We start from the raw sequence: 20288 nt of genomic DNA on the forward strand, positions 1-20288 counted from the left end.
AACCTCTATAAATGGATCCTTGATGGTTTGGTTTTGTTATAAAGTAAAAAATAAATAAACTTGTTATTTTTAAAGACTTTCGTTGCCGATTTATGTGAAAAAAGAACTTATATTTTGTATCAAAACCCATCAAATGTTTGCTACAAAACTCTTGTAACTCTCTAGGAGTGAGATAGAAGTCATATCTATAGCAAATTCCAAAGGAAACTCTCCACCCATTTTGACAAGACACTCATATATTTCTTTAGTTTGTCCATATAGGTACACACAAAATTTTCTTCTTTGCACTTGCCATTAATCAAGCCTTTGGTGATATCATGTACTTCAAGCCTCATAATGATAGATACAAGGGATGGTTATTCAGCATGAAGGTGGGGTGATAAGGCACAAAGAGTATGTGAAGCAGCGGGAACATTGTGAATCATATTTAGAAAGAGAGAAGTTTTAGTTAGTTGATATGATTCCTTAATATTTTAACCCATTTAATATAAGGCTAGGATCCAGAATACAATTCGAAATGAGAATATGGATTTCGTAATCTAATTGTGAATTTATTTAGGTAGGTAAGGCACATTACCAATTTCATTCTAGTATGAAATTCCTAGATCTTTTGAGATTCATTTAATCTTATCAATGGCATGTTTAATCTCGGATTATGCTCTTCTATTTGTGACTGGGAGGTCGAGGATCACAAAAAAGATGTGAATAACCATGCAAACCCACATGACATACTCGAGGTCATTTATGATCTCACATTGATGTGTTGGTTAACTACACACACTCCATCAACAATCATAAATTCGAGTACCCCACCATTTCATCTATATAGTCCCAAATTAGTGTGTCGGTTAACCACGCACGCTCTACTAGCGAGTAGTAATGAAATGATGTGCGTTTTCATGGATTATCATACATTTCACATTTTTCCTAAAGTAACTAGAGTGTGATTTTGTAAATGGATCTATTACTGTATATTATACTTTTAATCTTATTTATGTCCTATCAAAATCGTTTGGCTAACGACCATCCACCACACAAAGAAACGGTAGGTGAAAAGGACACTCACTCAACGGTCATTTTATAGGTTGTTTTCTTATACATCTCTTATAGTGTGGCTTCATGAATGAGACCTACTATTGAATTGACTGACTTTTAGTTATGCATATAGTATTAAGGTTTTATATGTATAGGGTATATTTTAAATATTTTAAAATTTCAAGGTTTAAATATTAATTATCTAACTTAATATAAGTTAATTAATTTTTAAACCCTTATATTAGTTATCTTTATCTTTTAGTTAAACAATTAAATTAATTAAATCATGTAATCCAATTATGAATTTTATATTTATATTTTGATTAACTTTTATTAATTTATTATATCGAAATCCATAAAGGATAATCTTATTTAATTATCTTATAACTAAAAGTTAGGTTTCCTTATTTATCTCCTTAAAATTATGATTATGATTTTAGTCATATATAGCACATTAAAATTTGGATTTAACAGTTCAAAAACCAGATAATCACTAAAAAAACATCCTACATTCGAATCAGACAGAAAAATAATAGAAAACACAAAAAATCAAAAGACACAGCACTCCCTTTGAAAAAAAAATTCATCTATCATGCACTCTTAATTTCAAAAAATGGCTATAATACCATTGATGGAATCCGTAGCTTACAAGTCTATGCGGAAAAAATCACTTAAAACACTTAAGGGTATATGCAACCTAACGGATCTATGTCTTTGCACATAAATAGCAACATACTATGAAACTATAAGATCCTATGCTCTAATCGAAACTTACAAGTTAGGGTTACGTACCTTTTATATTGTTAGCACCAAAAGTATGATGCCTCTAATGGAGTCGCACACCTAAACCCTAAAAACTAGAAGACTTTTAGGAGAGAGGATATATTTGGCTATGCCTTCACTAGAGAGAGATAGCCAGAAATTAAAGGGTGTAGGACCATTTATATAGTTGTATGGAAACCCTAAAAACCCTAGATTTGAACATAAAATAATATTATTTCAAATCAGTGAATATTCGGTTCCCATATATCAATTGGAGGCTTCCAGAATTCCCACGGTTTGGGACCTCTCCATTGCTTAACTATTAAACAATTACAGCTCAGTTCTTGCACATTTATTTAATTCCAATTAACCCAAAATTAATTCCAAATTAATTCTGATTAATTCTTAATTAAATATTATAATTTCTAATTAATTTATTATCCATAATAAATTAACAAATTATTTCCTTATTCTCCAAAAGTCATTTTATACCCTTTCTAGTTATGAGGGCAGCCCAAAAAGGACTTTGTTTTTAAGTACAAGAATATATCAATTTAGTTATAAGCTTAGACACCTTAATCCAACAATGATCTTGTATGTTATATGTGTACCAGTAGCACTTGTTTTCATTCATGAAACTCCTTTTGAGATACTTACTGTTTGGTGAAAATGTATGCATAGTTTTGAAATGGTTTTAGGCATCCTTATATATGCATTCATATTAGGATTTCGTTGGCTTGAGTGGCCACATGAATTTGGCATCCTTTATTTAAATAATACATAATTAGGGGGTCATGAGCAAGTTTTTAAAAATCCCTTATGTATACAAGTGAGGATCACTACCCCTTGTGTGATGCATCATATTGCCTTGTTTATGAGTTTGTGCTTTGTGCTCACTACTCGTGAGTCCAATTTTGCATGCCATAAATATTTGGATGTTTGGACTTATGATATGGAATTGGGGTGGGATAGATGCATATGCATTATTATTGTTTTTTGTTAGAATTATATTATTTTAACCTATTGAGTTCAATGTTATGTTATAGGACAAAAGTTAGATATGGTGTTAAAAGCATACTACTATCTATGAATTAATGTCTTGATTATTTTTGACAAAAGTTGAACGTGGTATTGTGTGCATACTATTCATGAGTTCGAAGATTCCTTTACTTTAGATTATGGTTTTATTAAACCCTTTGTTTTGGATATTGGAATACTAATTCCCTCTCACATTAGAATATGGATTATTAAGCCCCTTTGAATATTGGAATATTACATGTTTGGTTTGATTTTATAGTTTATTTAACATTGACTTTGGATTTGTGTCATAAGAACCCTAGACTTTAAATCTTGTTTGTGAATTATATTGTCTTGAATTGATTTTATGGGTTTGATTCGAGTGCGTTGTTCGCCATTATTATTTACTCAAAATGAACCTACTTTGAGTATTCTCAGTAGGCATTTCATTACTTAACTTATTTTGGCTTGTGCTAAGATTGAAGATTTAAGAGTTGCTTAAAAAGCAGCGATTTGAAGGTCATGGGTTGTGTGGTTAATTTGAACTATGTGATGATTTTAATTGATAACGGCATCACTCACTTTTAAACAAAACAAATATATCTTGAAATGTAAAGACTTATTTCTACATTAATATCTTTTGAAGTATTTAACTATAATGGAACTGTATTTTCTGCACAAGTTGAAGTAATAATCTTTTTAATATGGAAGCAAATGATTTATTAATTTATTTTAAAATTACATTAATGTTCATTAGACGAATGTCCGTGCTTTGCGTAGAATCCAATATGCAGTTGAAATATTCATAAATATATGGTATTAAAATATCATATCGTTGTTAATAACTTTGAAATATTTATTACACTAAATTGATATAAGATCTTATATTTTACTTTTCGAATTATATGATATAGTAAAATTATGTTAAAATCATATAACCTTAATCTATACATCGGTTGTGTGAAAAAAAAAAAAAAAAAAAAAAAAAAAAACTGTTTAATGTTATTTTTATTTATTGATATGATTACTTAATTTATACACATATATTATAACAACATCATCTCAATAATTTCTATAAATAGGTTGGCTGTTGATAAAAGGATAAAAGTAGGAGTATAATTTTTGGTTTAGCGTTAACTTTTATTATTGTTATGGTTAATTAATATATAAATAACTTATTTGTCCAGCTTTAATTCCAAACTTTATTATTATTTCATATATTAAATGTTAAGTTTTAATTTTAATTTAATGTTATTTTTAATTATTATTATTATTATTAGCTATTTTTAAAGTTGTTTCTTTGATAAAAAAAATCATAATATTTATAAACACATTCGTATCAATAATAAATGTATCAAATTGAATATCATGTGTACGATGGGACAAATATGCTACTCATTTCATTCATCTTGAGAGAAAACGAAGTTTAACTTTGACACATTGATATGAAATATATTTAGTTTTTATTTTTATATAAAGAACAGCCATAAGTGAAATAGATATACCTTACGTACAAACATTTAGGGGTGTTTGGCTTAGCTTTTTAAGGGCCAAAAGTCTTTTTTAGAAAAGTTGCAAAAAGTCAGGTTTTCCTGACTTTTTCAAAAAGTTGATTTTACTTGTATCAAAAATACAAAAGTAGGTTTTAAAATTGTTTTGTCAAACATCTTTTGGCTTCTATCTTTTTCTAAAAGATCTTTTGGCTTCTCAAAAGCTAAGCCAAACACCCCCTAAATTTAATAGTAACGGTGTTATTTTTGCTATGGACACCTCAACTAAGTCAACTTCACATACTCCACCTCAAATAAACCTGGTAATGGAGCGGGTTTTGACTATGATATGCTTCAAACCGATGCAAATTTAATGGGTTTTGATCATATTTTATGATTCGTTTACCCGTTAACCACCCATACCCGTTAAACAATTTATTAAGAGGGTCAGGTATGGATCGTTATCAATCTGATCCGTTTATGATCCGCCCCGTTTAAAATTTTGAAATATAAATTTGTTATCTTAGTTATATCACTGATATAATGTTTTATATAGGACTCGGGGAGTTCGATTGGCTGAATTTTAGTCGACTCTCAATACAAATAAATATGTGAAATTAGTATTATAGTCATAGTCAACAACCAAGAACAAGAACAAAAGGCTTCAATTTATCTCGTTTCTTTAATCGACATTCCACAATCAAGTTTGTTTTCTACAATTCTGCAATTATAGCTTAATCTTAATATTATAAATGGGTAGGGTAAAAAGGTTGAAGATTTATTGATCCGGTGGATAAGAATATGGATTAGATTATTCAAAACTTAATGGGTTACGGGTCGGGTTTGGATCAACATTTGAAAATTGCTTAATGGGTTTGGATCAAGGCTGATCTGCTTCAAACCCGCTCCATTGTCAGGTCTAAGCTCAACCATATCATTCTTTGCATTTTCATGGAGTGGTGGTGGTGGCAAGAAAGAAAAAAAATGGAAAAGAGGACGAGAGGAAGAGAAATAAACCGCAAATATGTGTCGTGAACGGCACCAAATCGGTGCATGCCAAGGGTGAAACCTGGTATGCCACAGGACCTGTGGCACATTCTGATGCCCTTGTCACATCAGATCATACAAAATAATTGTGGTAAAGAAGACTATAAAACCGGTTTTAAGATAAAATGGGTTATTATAAAAATATTGTTATGGTATGATAAAGGGAAAAACATTATTGCCTAGTTTAAGCTTCAAATTTTAAATTTTTAAATTTATTGAAGCTTGTTATCCAGTGATTTTTTATTACTTTGCATTGAGAATCAAATAATTGTGTGGCGTATAAGTTATATTCGTGAGAATACACAGATACACATAAAGGTGTCTTTTGTTGTTAGCTCTCATTTCCCGTATACTTGGACATATTGAAAAAGACATGAAAGTTTCATAAAGTAGTGATAAAATGTCAGTAAGAGACGTATGAAATCGGACTCCTAATTTAGAACATTATCTAGGTTTTCTTTTCACATTAGATTTTTTTTTTTTTTTTGTAGTAGATATATCAGGAGAACCTTTTTTAAATTATGACAACTATAAATCGTCATGAATGGTAGCAATATAAGATAGGTGAGATCATTTATTAGACGGTGGGTGTTAGATTTGGTTGCGTGATGAAGATACATTGTCTATGGACAATTGCATTTATGTATCAAAAAGTGTAAGCTTGATATCAAAACTCTCTTTTCACATCATATTGTCAATTATCTTCGTCCTAATTTGACCTCAAAATAAATATATATGAATTACACTGCAAACAATGAAAGACATGTGCAATGCAGATGACCACAAATGAATGTCTCGTTTCGTGGTTTTAATTGAAAAAAAAAACTGCTTTATAAAATATAAGCTATAAAAAGTTATAGGATATAAGTTATTGGGTTCATTTTGTATTTTGAGTTTTATTTAGGATTTTAGCTAGGTTAACCCTAAATAGTTTTTTTATAGTCTTTATTTCTCTTGTAATTAAAATTTCTCTATGTAATAAAACCCCAACTGTTTTCTCTCTAGATTGTATTAGTTTACAGTTTCTTCAACATGTGTTTACAAAATATCATAAAAGAAATAACATGATGTGAACCATGTAGGGGTTCGCAAAGTACAACACTCTTGGGAGCTACAAGGATAAACACAAATATGTACATATCGTACATCAAAAAAAAAAAATTAAAATGGAATATATTCTCATATCATCCATTTCTTGTATGGTGTTCACTTCTCGGACATAAAATAACTTAAGCTTCGACTGTTCGACATTAAGAATCTTGAGAGTCTCTAATATCTACCTCAACTTCACCTCGCCTACAAAAGTTCACTAAATACACTTTAAAATTTTAATCAGATATAGTGACTAGTGAGCATACAAGACATAACAAATTGTACTGTGTTTGACTCATCAACTGACATCAGTCCAGTCACACCAAACACAGTACAACCTATTCTGGCATTCTAACCTGCGCGGATACTGTTTGGGGTACATCAACCAACCGTTCCATTGTTTGTAGCTGATCATAAGGAGCAATCTAAATAGCATAGCATGGCATCAAAAATACTGTTTTAAGTAAAAAAATTGTATGAGAAAGTGGAGGTACCTGACTAAAGCCATCTGGCCATGTAATAGAAACTGCATAGTTTCCCATGGGTCGAATTTCTTCAGGTTCTATGTCTTCTGGAACATCACCATACTGTAATTTTTGATCCCCTGTCCATTCATCCTGTCTCCCACAAATAACAATATTCACCAATTCACCTAATTTTATTTTTTAAAGTACAATGCTGTAGCATCAAGAAATGAAAGATTACATACCACACTTTGGGCAGAACGGTCATTTCGTCGAACAGTTGCAGGGTGTAGAAGAAACTCTTCGTTTGAATCAGGCACTTTCACCTTGATTGCCTTAATAGACTTGTCATACATCACAGCAGTTGATACTGTGAAAATTCCACGTCATCATTCAGGGAAATAAATTAAAAAACAATTTGGAGTAAAATAAATCCAACATACCTTGTTGGCGGATCTTTGCACATTGTTGTACCACACAAACTCCTAGATTTTGAAATATGTCAGCGACTTCGCCCTGAGGATCAGCCACCACTTCAGGTATTCCACTATCCCCGGAAGCAGACAGCTGTCAAAATCTAAAATTTATCTTTTTTTTTTACACAAATTAATTATAGTGTTAAAAAATTCTTACAGTTGGTCTGATTGGAAGGTCAAACAAATGAGGGATTCCAAACTGCTCCACAACCTGCAGCCACAATATGGTCTCTGTTAAAAGTGTTATTCTTCCACCAACCCCTTACACTGTCTGACCCCGTGTCAGATAAATCAAGTACACAGTGGCCCACTAGCTGGTTGTTTAGTATTATTATTTAGTCAAGGTTTTTCTTACCTGTGCGCCTGATCCTCTACCAAAGGGATAAAATCGTTTTCCATCCGCATCAAAATGACACATGTTCTCAACAACAGCAACACATGGTACCTGACAGCATACACAAAAGGTTGCCAGGTTGGCAGGATTATATATAATTATATAAATAAACACTTTTAAAGGAAACACATTACACATTACACACCTTGAGCTTTGAAAACATGCGGACTCCTTTCGCGACATCAATGAATGCAAGTTTCTGAGGAGTAGTAACTATCACAGCAGCAGTCAGAGGGACTACCTGTAAGTTCAAGTTAGAATTTAAAAAAAAAAATGTAATAAGAAATATTATAAACATAATGAAAGAAGAAGAACCTGGCATAAGGTAAGTTGAATATCACCGGTGCCAGGTGGCATGTCAATAACAAGATAGTCAAGCTCTCCCCTGTTCATTATCTGTACTTGTTATTGAAAGTTGAAATTAATAGGAAGAATGTAATAGTAAATAGTAATTGTGTAATGTGTAATACCACTCTGTAGTAGTTAGTAGTTGGTTGATGACTCCAGAAACCATTGGACCCCGCATAATTGCACGCCCTTGTCCAGCAAATCCAAAGGATACCATTTTGACTCCCATGTATTCTGTTGGAATAATGGTCTTTTTTTCTGGATTCTAGAATATAACAAATTAACAATACTTTCACATCACATTTACACCAATACATTGAATCATACCCTTTTAAATGAATGATGATAGTAATAATTACATTACCATTTCAAGAAGTCGGTTTTCAGGGGAGACCATAGTTGGCAAACTAGGACCATAAACATCGGCATCAAAGATTCCGACTCTAGCACCCATTCCAGCCAAAGTGTATGCCAGGTTTACAGCCACAGTTGATTTTCCCACACCTCCCTACAGTTATTACAAATGATGTTTAGCCTGAATAATTAGTCCTGAAATGCAGTTAATAGAAAAAGTGTATATTAGGAAAGTTGTGACCTTGCAACTTGAAACTGCAATTATGTTTGATATTGTCTGTAGCCCAGCAGGAAGTTGTGATGCATAAATCTGCTTTGCAGGTTGTGCTGACATTGTCACTTTGACATTTTTGACCCAGGGAAGAGCTGATACAACCTCATTAGCCTTCTGTTCAAACTGCAATTACAAAAAAGATACTTTACTTGATTCTCTTATTACTGGAAAATATAATAGATCTAAAATTTGTTCATTAAAGATTGATGTTTGTGTTTTAATTACCATATCCTTGACTGGACATGCTGGTGTTGTGAGCTCCAACCGAAATGAAACCTGAGATAGAAATTGAATGTTGAGTGAGGTTAAAAATCTTTATGTGTTGTCTGTATGGAACTCATTACATTCTGTTCTAAAACACCTCTCCTGAAGCATCATCAACATGTAAGTCCTTCACAAATCCACATGAGACAATGTCTGTCCCAAAGTCTGGATCAATAATCTGAGATAAGGCTTTTAACACATCGTTTTCAGCTTCTATTGTCAATAGTGATGAAGCATCAGCTACAAACAGCACAGTAAGATATGTATATCAGGTAGTGAATGGATCAATAAAAGAAAATGAACGATATAACATGGAGGTCGATCATCAGAATCTGATTTCTGCTACGTAGTTGTCAATAATCAGTTATATACTATCTACTCTAAAATCAAAGTTTTGATGCTGAACTTGAAACTTATTAGTGGTTTGCCTAACACAGCACCTAGTAAAGAACCAAACTAGACTTTAATCCGAACTTTATCTTAACAAATTTAACTCTTAATCAAAGGCAAAGCTAGTTTAACCCTCGGAAATCACTTCGTTTCAAAATTTATCCACTTGATTACCTTTAAGGGAAACTAAGTTACTTTCCACCAAGCAAATTCCGAGGACAAAATGAGTAAAAATTAAAAATCGCACTCACCTTCAAGAGAAGCAGCTGTAGCAGAAACAGGATTCACGGTCCTACGTGTTACACAAAATCGTTGTCGTACAATTCTTCGGGAGAAAAGAGACTCGTTAATGGCGGATTGCAGAATACGTCTCTCCAGAAAATTTCCACCTAAAATTAGAGTTTCTCTACTTCAAATATCCAACAATTAAAGCTTAAAACTGCATCAACAACTACAAACCACACAGGCAGTGTTTATACAGAGACTAAAAGGTACTACCTCTGGATTGAGACTTTGAGCATTGTGAAGTCACATACACAGAAGCTGGAGCTTGAAGAAGCCGCATGTCTTCTCCCTGCGCGCGTGTGTGAGAGAGAGAGAAAGAGGATTGAAGGGAGTCTGGTGATACTTGTGAGCCTCACATTTTGGTGTCATCCTACTCAAAAAATTCGCTCGTTATGGGATCGTTGTGGAGTTTCTGGCCACCACTGATTATCCAAGTTTTATTAGTTTTAAATGCGCCCCTGAACTTTAATTGGTTTTGTTATATACCACGGTTCTTTTTAATTTCAAATGTACCCCTGAACTTTCATTGATTGAACTTAAATACACAATATAAAGTTTTCTAGCAAAACTATCCATAATACATATTTTAAAGAAGGTCACGGACATGTTTGATATGGTTTTATTGGGTTTGGTTTGATTCAGTTTCATTCGATAATTAGAAAATTTTATTATGTTTTTTTACTAGTTCTAATGAGATGTTCAGACTCGATCAGGTTTTAACTTAATTATATGACTTAATTAGCAACCATATGATTTTGAGAGTCATTTAAGCTCAAGGGAGTGGATCATGGTTTGGCTACACTCAGTGTCACATAGGCAGGGAAACATTGCCCTCACCCCCTCCCCTTAAAAAAAATCTATCACACTCATTTTTTCTCTCTCTTCCTTCATGTGTTTTTCTCTCTTTTTCTCTGCCATGGTTGTAGTAAGAAATCCACATAAAAGTATAAATGATGTGACATCTATGTGGCTCCTACATGTTAGAGAAGGATACGTAATTCTTATGATACCATTTCTTCAACCTTATTCTAGTGTAATTCTTATGATACCATTTCTTCGACCTTATTCTAGTGTAATTCTTATGATACCATTCCTTCCGATCTTATTCTCTTTAACCCTCGATCACATAGACCAAAAGATGTCACATTCCCTCCGATCTTATTCTCTTTAACCCTCGATCACATAGACCAAAAGATGTCATGAAAAGGAAGTGTAATTCTTATCATATCATTCCTTCCAACTTTATTCTCTTTAACCCTCAATCACATAGACAAAAAAAAAATGTCATGTCAACAAGAGAGACATCACGTCAACACAGTTACCATTGGCTATAAACATTTTGATTTTTCATGGATCACTTAACTGACTTTACTTAAAATATACGACATATTTGGTTTACCTTTTAGCAGAAAAGTGATTTTAAATATATATATATATATATATATATATATATATATATATATATATATATATATATATATATATATATATATATATATTTGTTAGCTTATGGTTTTTAAGAAAAGCTTTTAAAAAGTGTTTGGATAAATAAAGCTGTTTTTTAAGAGTAAAATTGCTTAAAAGGCTATGATTTTTCAGTTTTAAAAGCTTTATTTTTTCCTATCTAAAAACCTGTTTTAAAAACACTTTTTAAATATACAAACACTTTTTTAGCTTATTAGCTTTTTGAAAAGCTAAAAACTAATAAGCTATTTCAAAAAGTTATCCCAAACATCCACATAACGCAATCGATGTAAATTAATTAACCAAGCATTTTAGTAAGGAAATTAAGCAGTCATAAATGCTTGTGTGACTAACACAAGGTAAAACCGACTAGATACGTTGGTTACATAATGAAACAAATACCTTCGAAATGTAAATTGTAAAATGACGAATAAACTTAATAAATTGATTCAAATTGCTACGAAATTACGAGGGTATCCTGCTCTAGCATTTGAAAAAATGGATATACCAAGAAATGAGCTAAAACGATCCACCAATGACAACTTTGTTTGTCCCTCTTAATGCCACAATTTACTGCAAAACCCATTTCTAGGCCTCTTGTTGTTTATAATATCAGCAAACGAATCAACCAACTGTCCAGCTAAGCTACTGGGATCATCCATGAGTGTTTGTATAAAAGTGTTGACCACTCTCCTTTCCTGTTCCGTTGACCTCAAACTAAACCACGTCAGCAGTTTTAACCTAAACTCTTGCTTTATATACCCTTCACATTCCAGCCAGCGAATCATCTTCACACAGTACTCAAAGTTTCCATCCAAATCACCCGGTGACATGTTTATCAACGCACTCGCACTGTTCGTATCGCAGTCATTCACCTCTGTCCTACCTGGCCTCTTCCGAGACACGTCAGCACGCGACTCCACAGTTGGCACTTCCCCATTCCCATTGGCCCCATGAGGATGCGCCCAGTTTTCAGATCCGCCGCTACCGTGATCCACGTCAGCATTAGACGACTCGTTCACCGGAGCCAACTCTTCGTTCAAATCGGGAACTGTAGCGACGTTCAAGTCGAGCGCACGTGAAGCAGACGGCGGTTCATCGGGTTTTGAAGCTTCTGGTTTCATGATCTGACTGAGTCGACTCAGATCCGAACCGGTTATATCGTCTAGGTAGCCTCGTTCTTCGATCCAAGCTAACCGGAGGATTTTCCCGAGGTCACGGACTTTAAATCCGGAGTCGGATTCCACGTCTTTGGTGCCGGAGGTTCCTTCGTCGCGAGGAATCGTAACACGATCAGGGTTTTTGTGAAGGATTTCCACACTTTTAGTGAAACATTTGGCCTCCGAGTGTCCTAAATCGCCGCTTGCTGTGTAGGACACGATCCTAAACGAGTATTCGGTGCACGGCTGTAAGTTTGAAATCAGGATTCGTCGTTGAGATCGAGGAAAAGTTGAAACGGGATCTTTTGTGTTTGTGTGTGTTTCTTCTGCCGTTTTGGAGTACCATAATTTGAATCCGATTATATCGCTACATGAAGCTGTAGATAGTTCGATTAAAACGAGCACTACGGAAAAAGGTGTTACTTCTTCGAAGATGAACTTGCAAGCAGCGGGGAGAGAACCTTCTGAAAAGTGTTTAAAAAAAAGGAATTGAGAAGGAGAATTATACGAAAAGAACATATAACAGTCACGTACCTTTAATATCTAGGGCTGCGAGAGAAACTGTGGAGGAAATTTCATCGGCTTTCTGAATGGCGGTGTTACAGAGTGATTGGACTTCACCGGCGACGGAGAGTCTGCTAACGATGCCACGTGCCATCTTGGCGGACACACCACTGAGGGGGCCCACCTCGGTTTCCAATTTGGTCTTCGCTTCTTTGACTATTTCGTGAAGTTCGTGAAACCTTGATGTGCCATCGAAGAGGCGGAAGCTTAAATAAATCCGGTAGCAAAGGCTGTCGACACGGCGGGCGTCTTTAGCAATCGTGAGCTGCTTCTTCCAGTATCCAAGTATCCCTGAGACCTTCCCACATGAAGCGCAACAATAACTTCCGTCGAGCTGCATGAGTTGACCTAGGTCAACGACGCCTACCTTGCGACGCTGGAGGGCGCACTCGATGTGGCAAGATAAGCCACATGATTCTGCTGATTGGGAAACGGAAAGGGAATCGGATTCTGATGTGCATTGTAACCAAAGACTTGGGTCTTTGTTGTCGTCGAATAAATGGCAAATGCAGCATGAACAACGCTTGCAGAAGGTGTCGACAATGGAGAGTGTAGCCCTACAGGCAGAGTTTCTGCAGATCCATGTGCTTGAGCATCTGGAATCGGAACATGGCTCTGTGATTGGTGGAATTCGAATTGGGTTTTCCCCTTTTCTGTTTTGTTTTCTTGAAGATTGCTGCTGGCTTTTAGGACTTGAGGATGTCTTCTTGGAATCCTGATTCTTTGAAGGTTTCTTGTTCATCTTTCTTGATGATTTGGTTAGATTGCTTCAAAGAAAATACAAAGGAGATCACCAGACTTCAAAAACTCTTCTAGACTTCTTCAAGCATCATGTCAGGTCTGTTTTTTGAAAAGCATAAAGTAGAAGAAATAGTAAGAATAAACAAGATACAACGTCTTTCTGTTTTGGTTGGAACGGAATGGAATATATAATGGAATGAGTGATTACATTCCATGCTCATGCTCATGTTTGGTTGGGTGGTAGGAATGAGATTAATTTTCATATGAACTTTTTTTTATGTAAATACAATGTATAATTTTAACACCGTTTATAAGCAATTATAAGTTTATGTTCACAAAATTCCATTATTTCAATGATTTTAATGGTATTTTGCGAACAAAAACAAAAACTTCGTTACCCTTTCATGTATGGTATCTATTAAATCAGTAGTATTTTGTAAAAAATAGTTCGTTACTGTTTGCGATATTAACCCTAAAAACAATTATTACTTAAATTAACGGGTTTTTTCGAAAAGACAAAAATGGGTTATGTTGTAGTTTTTCATTCCATTCCATGATGGAATGAAGATTAAAAAAACTAGTAAGAAAAAAACGTAGGGCTAAGGAATGAAAATTAACAAAATGGTCTAGAATCATATTCCTTCAGGAATGATCTATTCCAATCCATTGGACAAAACAAATAGGTTTTCTCATTACATTCCTTCCCTGATTACCAAACACTACCTAAAATCAACACAAGCAGAATCATCATTATGCTCCAAAATTTTAACAAGTAAAACAATCTCATGCTGAGGTTTCACATTGAATACGACAAATAGCTGCAGATTTAGCACTCACAACAAGTAAAACAAAATACTATGTTCATAAAATGAAAGAAAAAAAAAGACTTGGGGACTTACTGTAGATCTTAGTGATTCCCCATAGCTGCAGATTTAGCACTCACAGCAGAACAGCAATGCTCTTCGCTTCCTATGTTGTTGAGAATGATGCAAAATAATCCTGCAATTTACATCTCACAGTATGATCAGAATGAGAAGTATAAAAAAACACAAAAGGGATTTACTTTAATTAAAGAAAACAAGAACAGTCCATGATACGATCTTTGATCTAATAATAACAGACAACACAATCCATCTCTCTGCTTACCAGATATCAGAATCTAGTGTAACATATTTGCTTGTATCTTACAGATTCAGAAGTTAATTAAGCAATAGAAAAGGTTAAGAACTTTGTCTAAGTCAAATTATGAAGAAAAACTGCTCATGGGAATGCGTAAAGAGATATTTTAAACCTCAAAGATTTATCAAAATCTGGTTCACAAAGATTTGGGACAGTAATTTTGTTACAAAATATCAAAAGATAACGATGAAGGAGTCACGTTGGTGTTGTTATGCTTCCTTAGGGTTTTGATTTTAGCCCTATAAGGCCTCAACAGCAACTATTATATAGCAATTATGGCATTAATTAGGTCAATATTCGGGGTTTAAAGTTATTTCTGACGAATTAAGAAAAAAAATCAAAGCAAACCACGTGTTCACAATCATAATCGTCGTATCCAGTTTCCCGATTAACTAACAAAAGGCTCGATGCATATCAACATGCAAATGAGAAAGGTTGGTTACTTGGCAAATGTGAAAAAGAGGCTACATATGTTCAATCAAAGGGTCACTAAAGACATAGGAAGATCAAAATCCAGATTAAAGCATCACCTTTAGCAACAAGTTTATCCCCCATGTCCATGATGCTCAAGTAACCCTCCCTGTGATGATATAGCATCAAAATCTCAGCATCACCTTACCCTGAATCCTAAGTATACAGTGTTCAATGTGAAAAGGGATTTATCAAAACATAACTTCCTAAATGAAAGAAAAGAAATTAAACAATGTTGAACTCATTCAGACATATCACTTTGAAGTTTTCTCAGAATATCTCTGGCAAGTTTTAATGAGATGAATGGATGTTAGTAAGGGGTCTGAACCAAGATATAACTAGCGATTCCTTTTACTTATAAATAAAGTGCTCAAATTTCTTGCTATGAATCTTACCAACTAAATGCAATGCCTGATCATTCAGCCCTTAACGTTTTAACACAGACAGGCTCCTACTTACAATCACAGGCTCCAAATAACCAAAGAAGAAAAAGAATCACATTTTGTTCAATTCCTCTTCATACATTGTTGAATCTTAGACACAAAAGAAAGAACATTAATAAAACCATTCTTTCGAGAAAGAAAAAACGCATTGATATATCAGAACAGCAGTCCAAACAACAGGTGGCAAAACATAACAGCAGGACACCACAATTGCAGAAATTAAAACTTCAAACATGAAGAAGCTACACTATCGTCAAACAAATCGTAATCGAAAAATTAAAAAAGTGGCGGATCTGAACACATAAAACCCCGTGAATACGAGTTCTAGAAAAACACGAAAACTCTATGAACATATACGTATGTGTGCTATGAAGATGGTGGAAGATCAAAGAGAAGATACCTGTGAAGAATGTGTGCGATCAGGGAGGAAATTAGGGTTTTTATTTATGGAAACGGGAGGCTTTGGTACGCAAGGAGAGGGGAGAAAATGGAATTTATAATCTTGTGTTTGTTGATTGTGAGGAATTGTGTTCAATTTGGGTTTTTTTTGTTGAAAGCTAATTGGGGCTTGCTTAAAAGGTAGGGTGAGATTCACGCGAGTGAGGGCGCGTGAGGAACCGGATTCAGTTAGAAAAGTGAAGCAGTTGGATGCTGAGCCGGAAAAAGTACAGCAATAACTATTTGACTCTACGATCGTAGGGACGTGTTTCCTACATGATCAGGCGGCGCGTTGTTGCAGATTGATTGCTTTTGTAATTACTCATTCTTAATTAAATTTTTTAAAGATTAATATAATTGTAAAAATAGCTAAACATATTAGGAAAATGACTTTAACAAAATAGTTATAAATTTCAAAAGTTTCATTAAATGATCGCTTTTTGTGTTATTTCTAAGCCATTTGTTATATAATTATATTCATATTTTATCTTTAATTTATTACAGTTACGTTGTACCATCTTGCTTGAGGACGTTTCTTAATTCAGGATTTGGGGATCGTAATGCAACCATGTAAAGGTTTTGGACTTCAACGGAATGGAGTTTAGACTCTACTGGAGGTGTATGATGTTGAATAAGTGATCTAACCTTGGATTGTTTGATGGAAGTTGAAGGATAAAATGAGAAAGGTTATGTTTTAGACTTCTTGCATAAATTAAGGATTTTAGTTCGAGATGTTTTTATTCATGGTTATCAAGCTAGAATTGTAGAGCTCATCGATACCTTTCTGTTGATACAAAAATCATCGAAAACGGAGTTGAAACGAAGAAGTTATGGTTGTTTGAAATTAAGCTAGAAAATGAGGGTCTAGTAGTACGTTGTGTGTATACTAGGTAGTATGTTGGGCGTACTAGAAGAAGGGGGATGCATTTTTATGCGGTTATGTTGGACGTAACTTATGGTACGCTGGACGTACCATCGTAGTGTTAAACCTTAATTTCATGGTTTTGAGCCTTATTTAAGGACTCTACCTCCTTGGGGTTCTTCCTAACATCGCCTTCCACCCCTCTTACGCCTCCAACTCAAAACCCTAGCCCCTATAGCAAATCTTGAGCCTTTTTATGTGTTTGGATGCATTTTGGAAGAAAGAGAAGTCCAAGCTTGTTGATTATTGAAGCTCAAGCTTATAGATCCAAAGCCTACATTGTTTTTCTCAACTCTAGAAGGTATAAAGCTTGAATCTTGATGATTCATTTGTTAGATCTAGATAGTTTCGGGTTTTATGAGATTTTTGTCCCAATACCTTGGTCATTATGAGCATGGACTACTCCAGACCATTTGAGTTGTCCTTTCAGACATTTTTTAGTGCATGGTGTCATAAAAATGCAAGCTTGGTCCTTTTCTTTCATCCATGCATGAGTTATGGAGTTTTTGGTGATTTTAGAAGTTAGGTTTTTGGGGATTAAGCTATCTTTAGCCATGAAAAGGCATAAAGTTGAGAGACTTTATGGATTAGAATGTCTTTTAGGGTCAGATCTGAGGTTGGCGTGAAGTGTCTTAATGATTAAGAGCTTAAAAAGTAAGACTTGGGTTTAGGTTGAGTACACTGAGCGAAAATCTGGCTACACCCCACATAGCCAGTAAGAGCTCATTTTTAGGATTTGTGCTCTACGTCATGCGTAGAGCCTTGGTATGTTGCACGTAAGGTCAACTGTGTTGACCTTTGACTTTTTGACCGAGTGTGAATTTTGGTCAAATTGTGAGGGTTTTGGTCCTGGAAGGGACAACATGGTCTTTTGCCCAAATTGTTGATAGTCTTGGATTGGGACTAGTTGAGTTTGGATAATTACCCTAATTGCTAATTAGGGTACTTGGTGCGATGAATAGGTGGAGTCTAGTTCCGGCAGTTCGGGTGTGAGTTTTATCAGTCTTTTGTGTAATGTGAGTTTACTCACTATACTTGCCTGTATGGTAGTATATATTGTTGGATTTAGTGTCTAAGCCCATAACTATAATTGGTATGTACTTGACCCGAGAGTAGCATGGTCCATTTGGGTTGCATGACACGATAACAATCTGTAAGGATGGACTTATGAGGAAAGGATATTTATGATCTGTTAAGATATTATAAGTTCTAATATATTAATATGAAATCATATTATTTAATTAGTATTGATCAAGAATTAATTAGGAATTAGTTTTGTGATCAAAAGAGACTAATTAAATATAAGTGGTTAATTTTGTAAATCATTCATTCTTATAAAGTGGGTTTATGATCCATAGTTCTTTATGTTGGGCTAAACCCATGTGGTGACCCATGGATACTCCATGGATGTTTTAACCCATGGAGCATGAGGGATATGGAAGGTCATTAAACAAATATGATTTCTCTTTTAATATATTATTCTTAATTAATTCTTTTGATTACAAAATTAATTCTTGACCAATGTTAATTAAACAAATATGATTTCTCTTTTAATATATTATTCTTATAATATATTAATAAACCATAACAACCTCTTTCTCTATTATTTCTCCAGTCAAGTTGTTTTGGTGAAGGCAACCCAAAAGGCTCATGCACAACCGGGTCAAGTACTTACCAAATATGGTTACGGGCTTAGACACTAATCCAACAGTCTCCCACTTGGATAAGTCTAGTAACTATAAATGCAAGTACAATCCGATTAGCAATCGTAACTCTCAAAGACGTTGTCGAACTCTGATCTTATTAGTAACCTGTCCTTTAGATAAGGTATCATATATTCCTCCATTCTAGATATCGTATGAACTGAGATATGGATTTTAATCACACTCTCTGTTCACGTGTTGTTTCCCTATTTCCAATTTATAACAACTGACAACAGACTATAGTTGAACAAATCAACTTAGTCCCAGCTTGGCCAAGCGCTTAAGGTGTCATCACTAAATCATCGAGGGGCCCAAAGATATCGCTTTTATCCCACTTTGGGTAAAAGGAACAGATAAACTTCGACTCAATGCTCGCTTGTACTCACTTACCCGAATCACACACAACAATACATTTTATAACACCAAGTTACTGGTGCGTCTACATATTATCAATGTGTAACCAACTCGCAAGATACAACTCACACATCTCGGTTTCAAGAATATAAGATATTACCGTCTCACCAATCACTCGTGATAAAATCCATGAAGCGATCCAAGTTAGTGTGGGTTTAATCTAATACTCTAATCTTATAGCAGCACTCATGGACTCTGCAGCAAACTTATGCTATGTCTAAACGCTTTAGTCAATCTACAGACGGATTCATGACAATCTTCTTTCATACTCACTTCCAAAGTATGAGCGACTGTGGAGGTTTTGAATACTTTTATTATTCGGGAAGTCAAAACTGATGGGTTTAAGCCATAAGAACATTCCTACGTGCACATACAAACCCTAATGCTTGGATTTAGGTTTCTCTAATGAACATGCTTTTCATCAAAGACTTGCAAACCCTAGATTTATGATATACAATTTGAAATTGACAAGATAAAGTGGATCTAGATGATTACCTCTTCTTGGAAGCTTGAATCTTGTTATCCTTTGAGCTTAGAGTCACAATTGTCACTCCTCTAGTGGCTTACAAACACCAAGAAGCAAGAGGGTGATATGGAGAGAGGTTTTAGGCACAAAATCGGGTATGGGAACTCCTTAGGGTTTCTGGTAGCCGATTTCTGTAGCCCCTAGGTCCTTTAAATACTTGAGTTTCTAGGGTTACAACCTGAAACCCTAATTGGATTACTTAGGCCTTAAGCAGTCCAAGGATCCTTCTAGATTAGGGCTTAGACGAATTAAAGGAGTCCATGCACCTTAATTTCGTCCACCCCATGATCCATAAGGATCCACGGCCCAAAACCAACTATCACAATTCACAGTTCTAGTCCCTTTTATTTAATTAATCTCTTTTAGCTACAGAATTTATTCTTAATTAATTCTTGTCTAATATTAATTAAACTATATGATTTCTCCTTTAATATATTAATCATATAATATATTTAATAAACCATAATAACCTCTTTATTTATAAATCATCCTATCATGTTGCTCTGGTGAAGGCAACCCAAAAGGATCATGCACAACCGGGTCAAGTACTTACCAAATATAGTTACGGGCT

General features: G+C 34.4%; 2 protein-coding genes across 6 annotated transcripts; both read right to left on the reverse strand.

Annotated features, from left to right (window-relative positions):
* Window positions 1–6327: 6327 nt before the first annotated feature.
* On the reverse strand, window positions 6328–10067 carry HCF101 (ATP binding protein). 2 transcript variants are annotated; one of them, XM_079013736.1, is made up of 16 exons: window positions 9906–10067; window positions 9659–9796; window positions 9115–9257; window positions 8979–9029; window positions 8721–8876; window positions 8490–8633; window positions 8248–8390; window positions 8093–8162; window positions 7923–8018; window positions 7739–7828; window positions 7541–7594; window positions 7351–7474; window positions 7153–7277; window positions 6938–7060; window positions 6800–6868; window positions 6328–6660 (listed from the first exon to the last, which is right to left on the reverse strand). In XM_079013736.1, the coding sequence occupies exons 1-16, from the start codon at window positions 9970–9972 to the stop codon at window positions 6658–6660; spliced, it is 1596 nt and encodes a 531-aa protein (XP_078869862.1). In that variant the 5' UTR covers window positions 9973–10067; the 3' UTR covers window positions 6328–6657. The 2 variants fall into 2 exon arrangements, with proteins under 2 accessions (XP_078869862.1, XP_078869861.1); XM_079013735.1 differs by having other exon boundaries at window positions 6328–6647; window positions 9906–10066.
* A 1379-nt stretch (window positions 10068–11446) lies between these two features.
* VRN5 (Fibronectin type III domain-containing protein) lies at window positions 11447–16261 on the reverse strand. 4 transcript variants are annotated; one of them, XM_079013352.1, is made up of 5 exons: window positions 16115–16261; window positions 15331–15427; window positions 14521–14620; window positions 12851–13720; window positions 11447–12780 (listed from the first exon to the last, which is right to left on the reverse strand). In XM_079013352.1, exons 4-5 carry the CDS (start codon window positions 13620–13622, stop codon window positions 11714–11716), a joined length of 1839 nt encoding a protein of 612 aa, XP_078869478.1. In that variant the 5' UTR covers window positions 13623–13720; window positions 14521–14620; window positions 15331–15427; window positions 16115–16261; the 3' UTR covers window positions 11447–11713. The 4 variants fall into 4 exon arrangements, with proteins under 4 accessions (XP_078869478.1, XP_078869480.1, XP_078869479.1 ...); XM_079013354.1 differs by having other exon boundaries at window positions 15331–15380; window positions 16115–16254; XM_079013353.1 differs by having other exon boundaries at window positions 15331–15420; window positions 16115–16253.
* Window positions 16262–20288: the final 4027 nt, after the last annotated feature.

Source organism: Lactuca serriola, chromosome 8 (genome assembly GCF_051521515.1).
Source record: "Lactuca serriola cultivar US96UC23 chromosome 8, Lser_US96UC23_V15, whole genome shotgun sequence".
Classification (NCBI taxonomy): domain Eukaryota; kingdom Viridiplantae; phylum Streptophyta; class Magnoliopsida; order Asterales; family Asteraceae; genus Lactuca; species Lactuca serriola.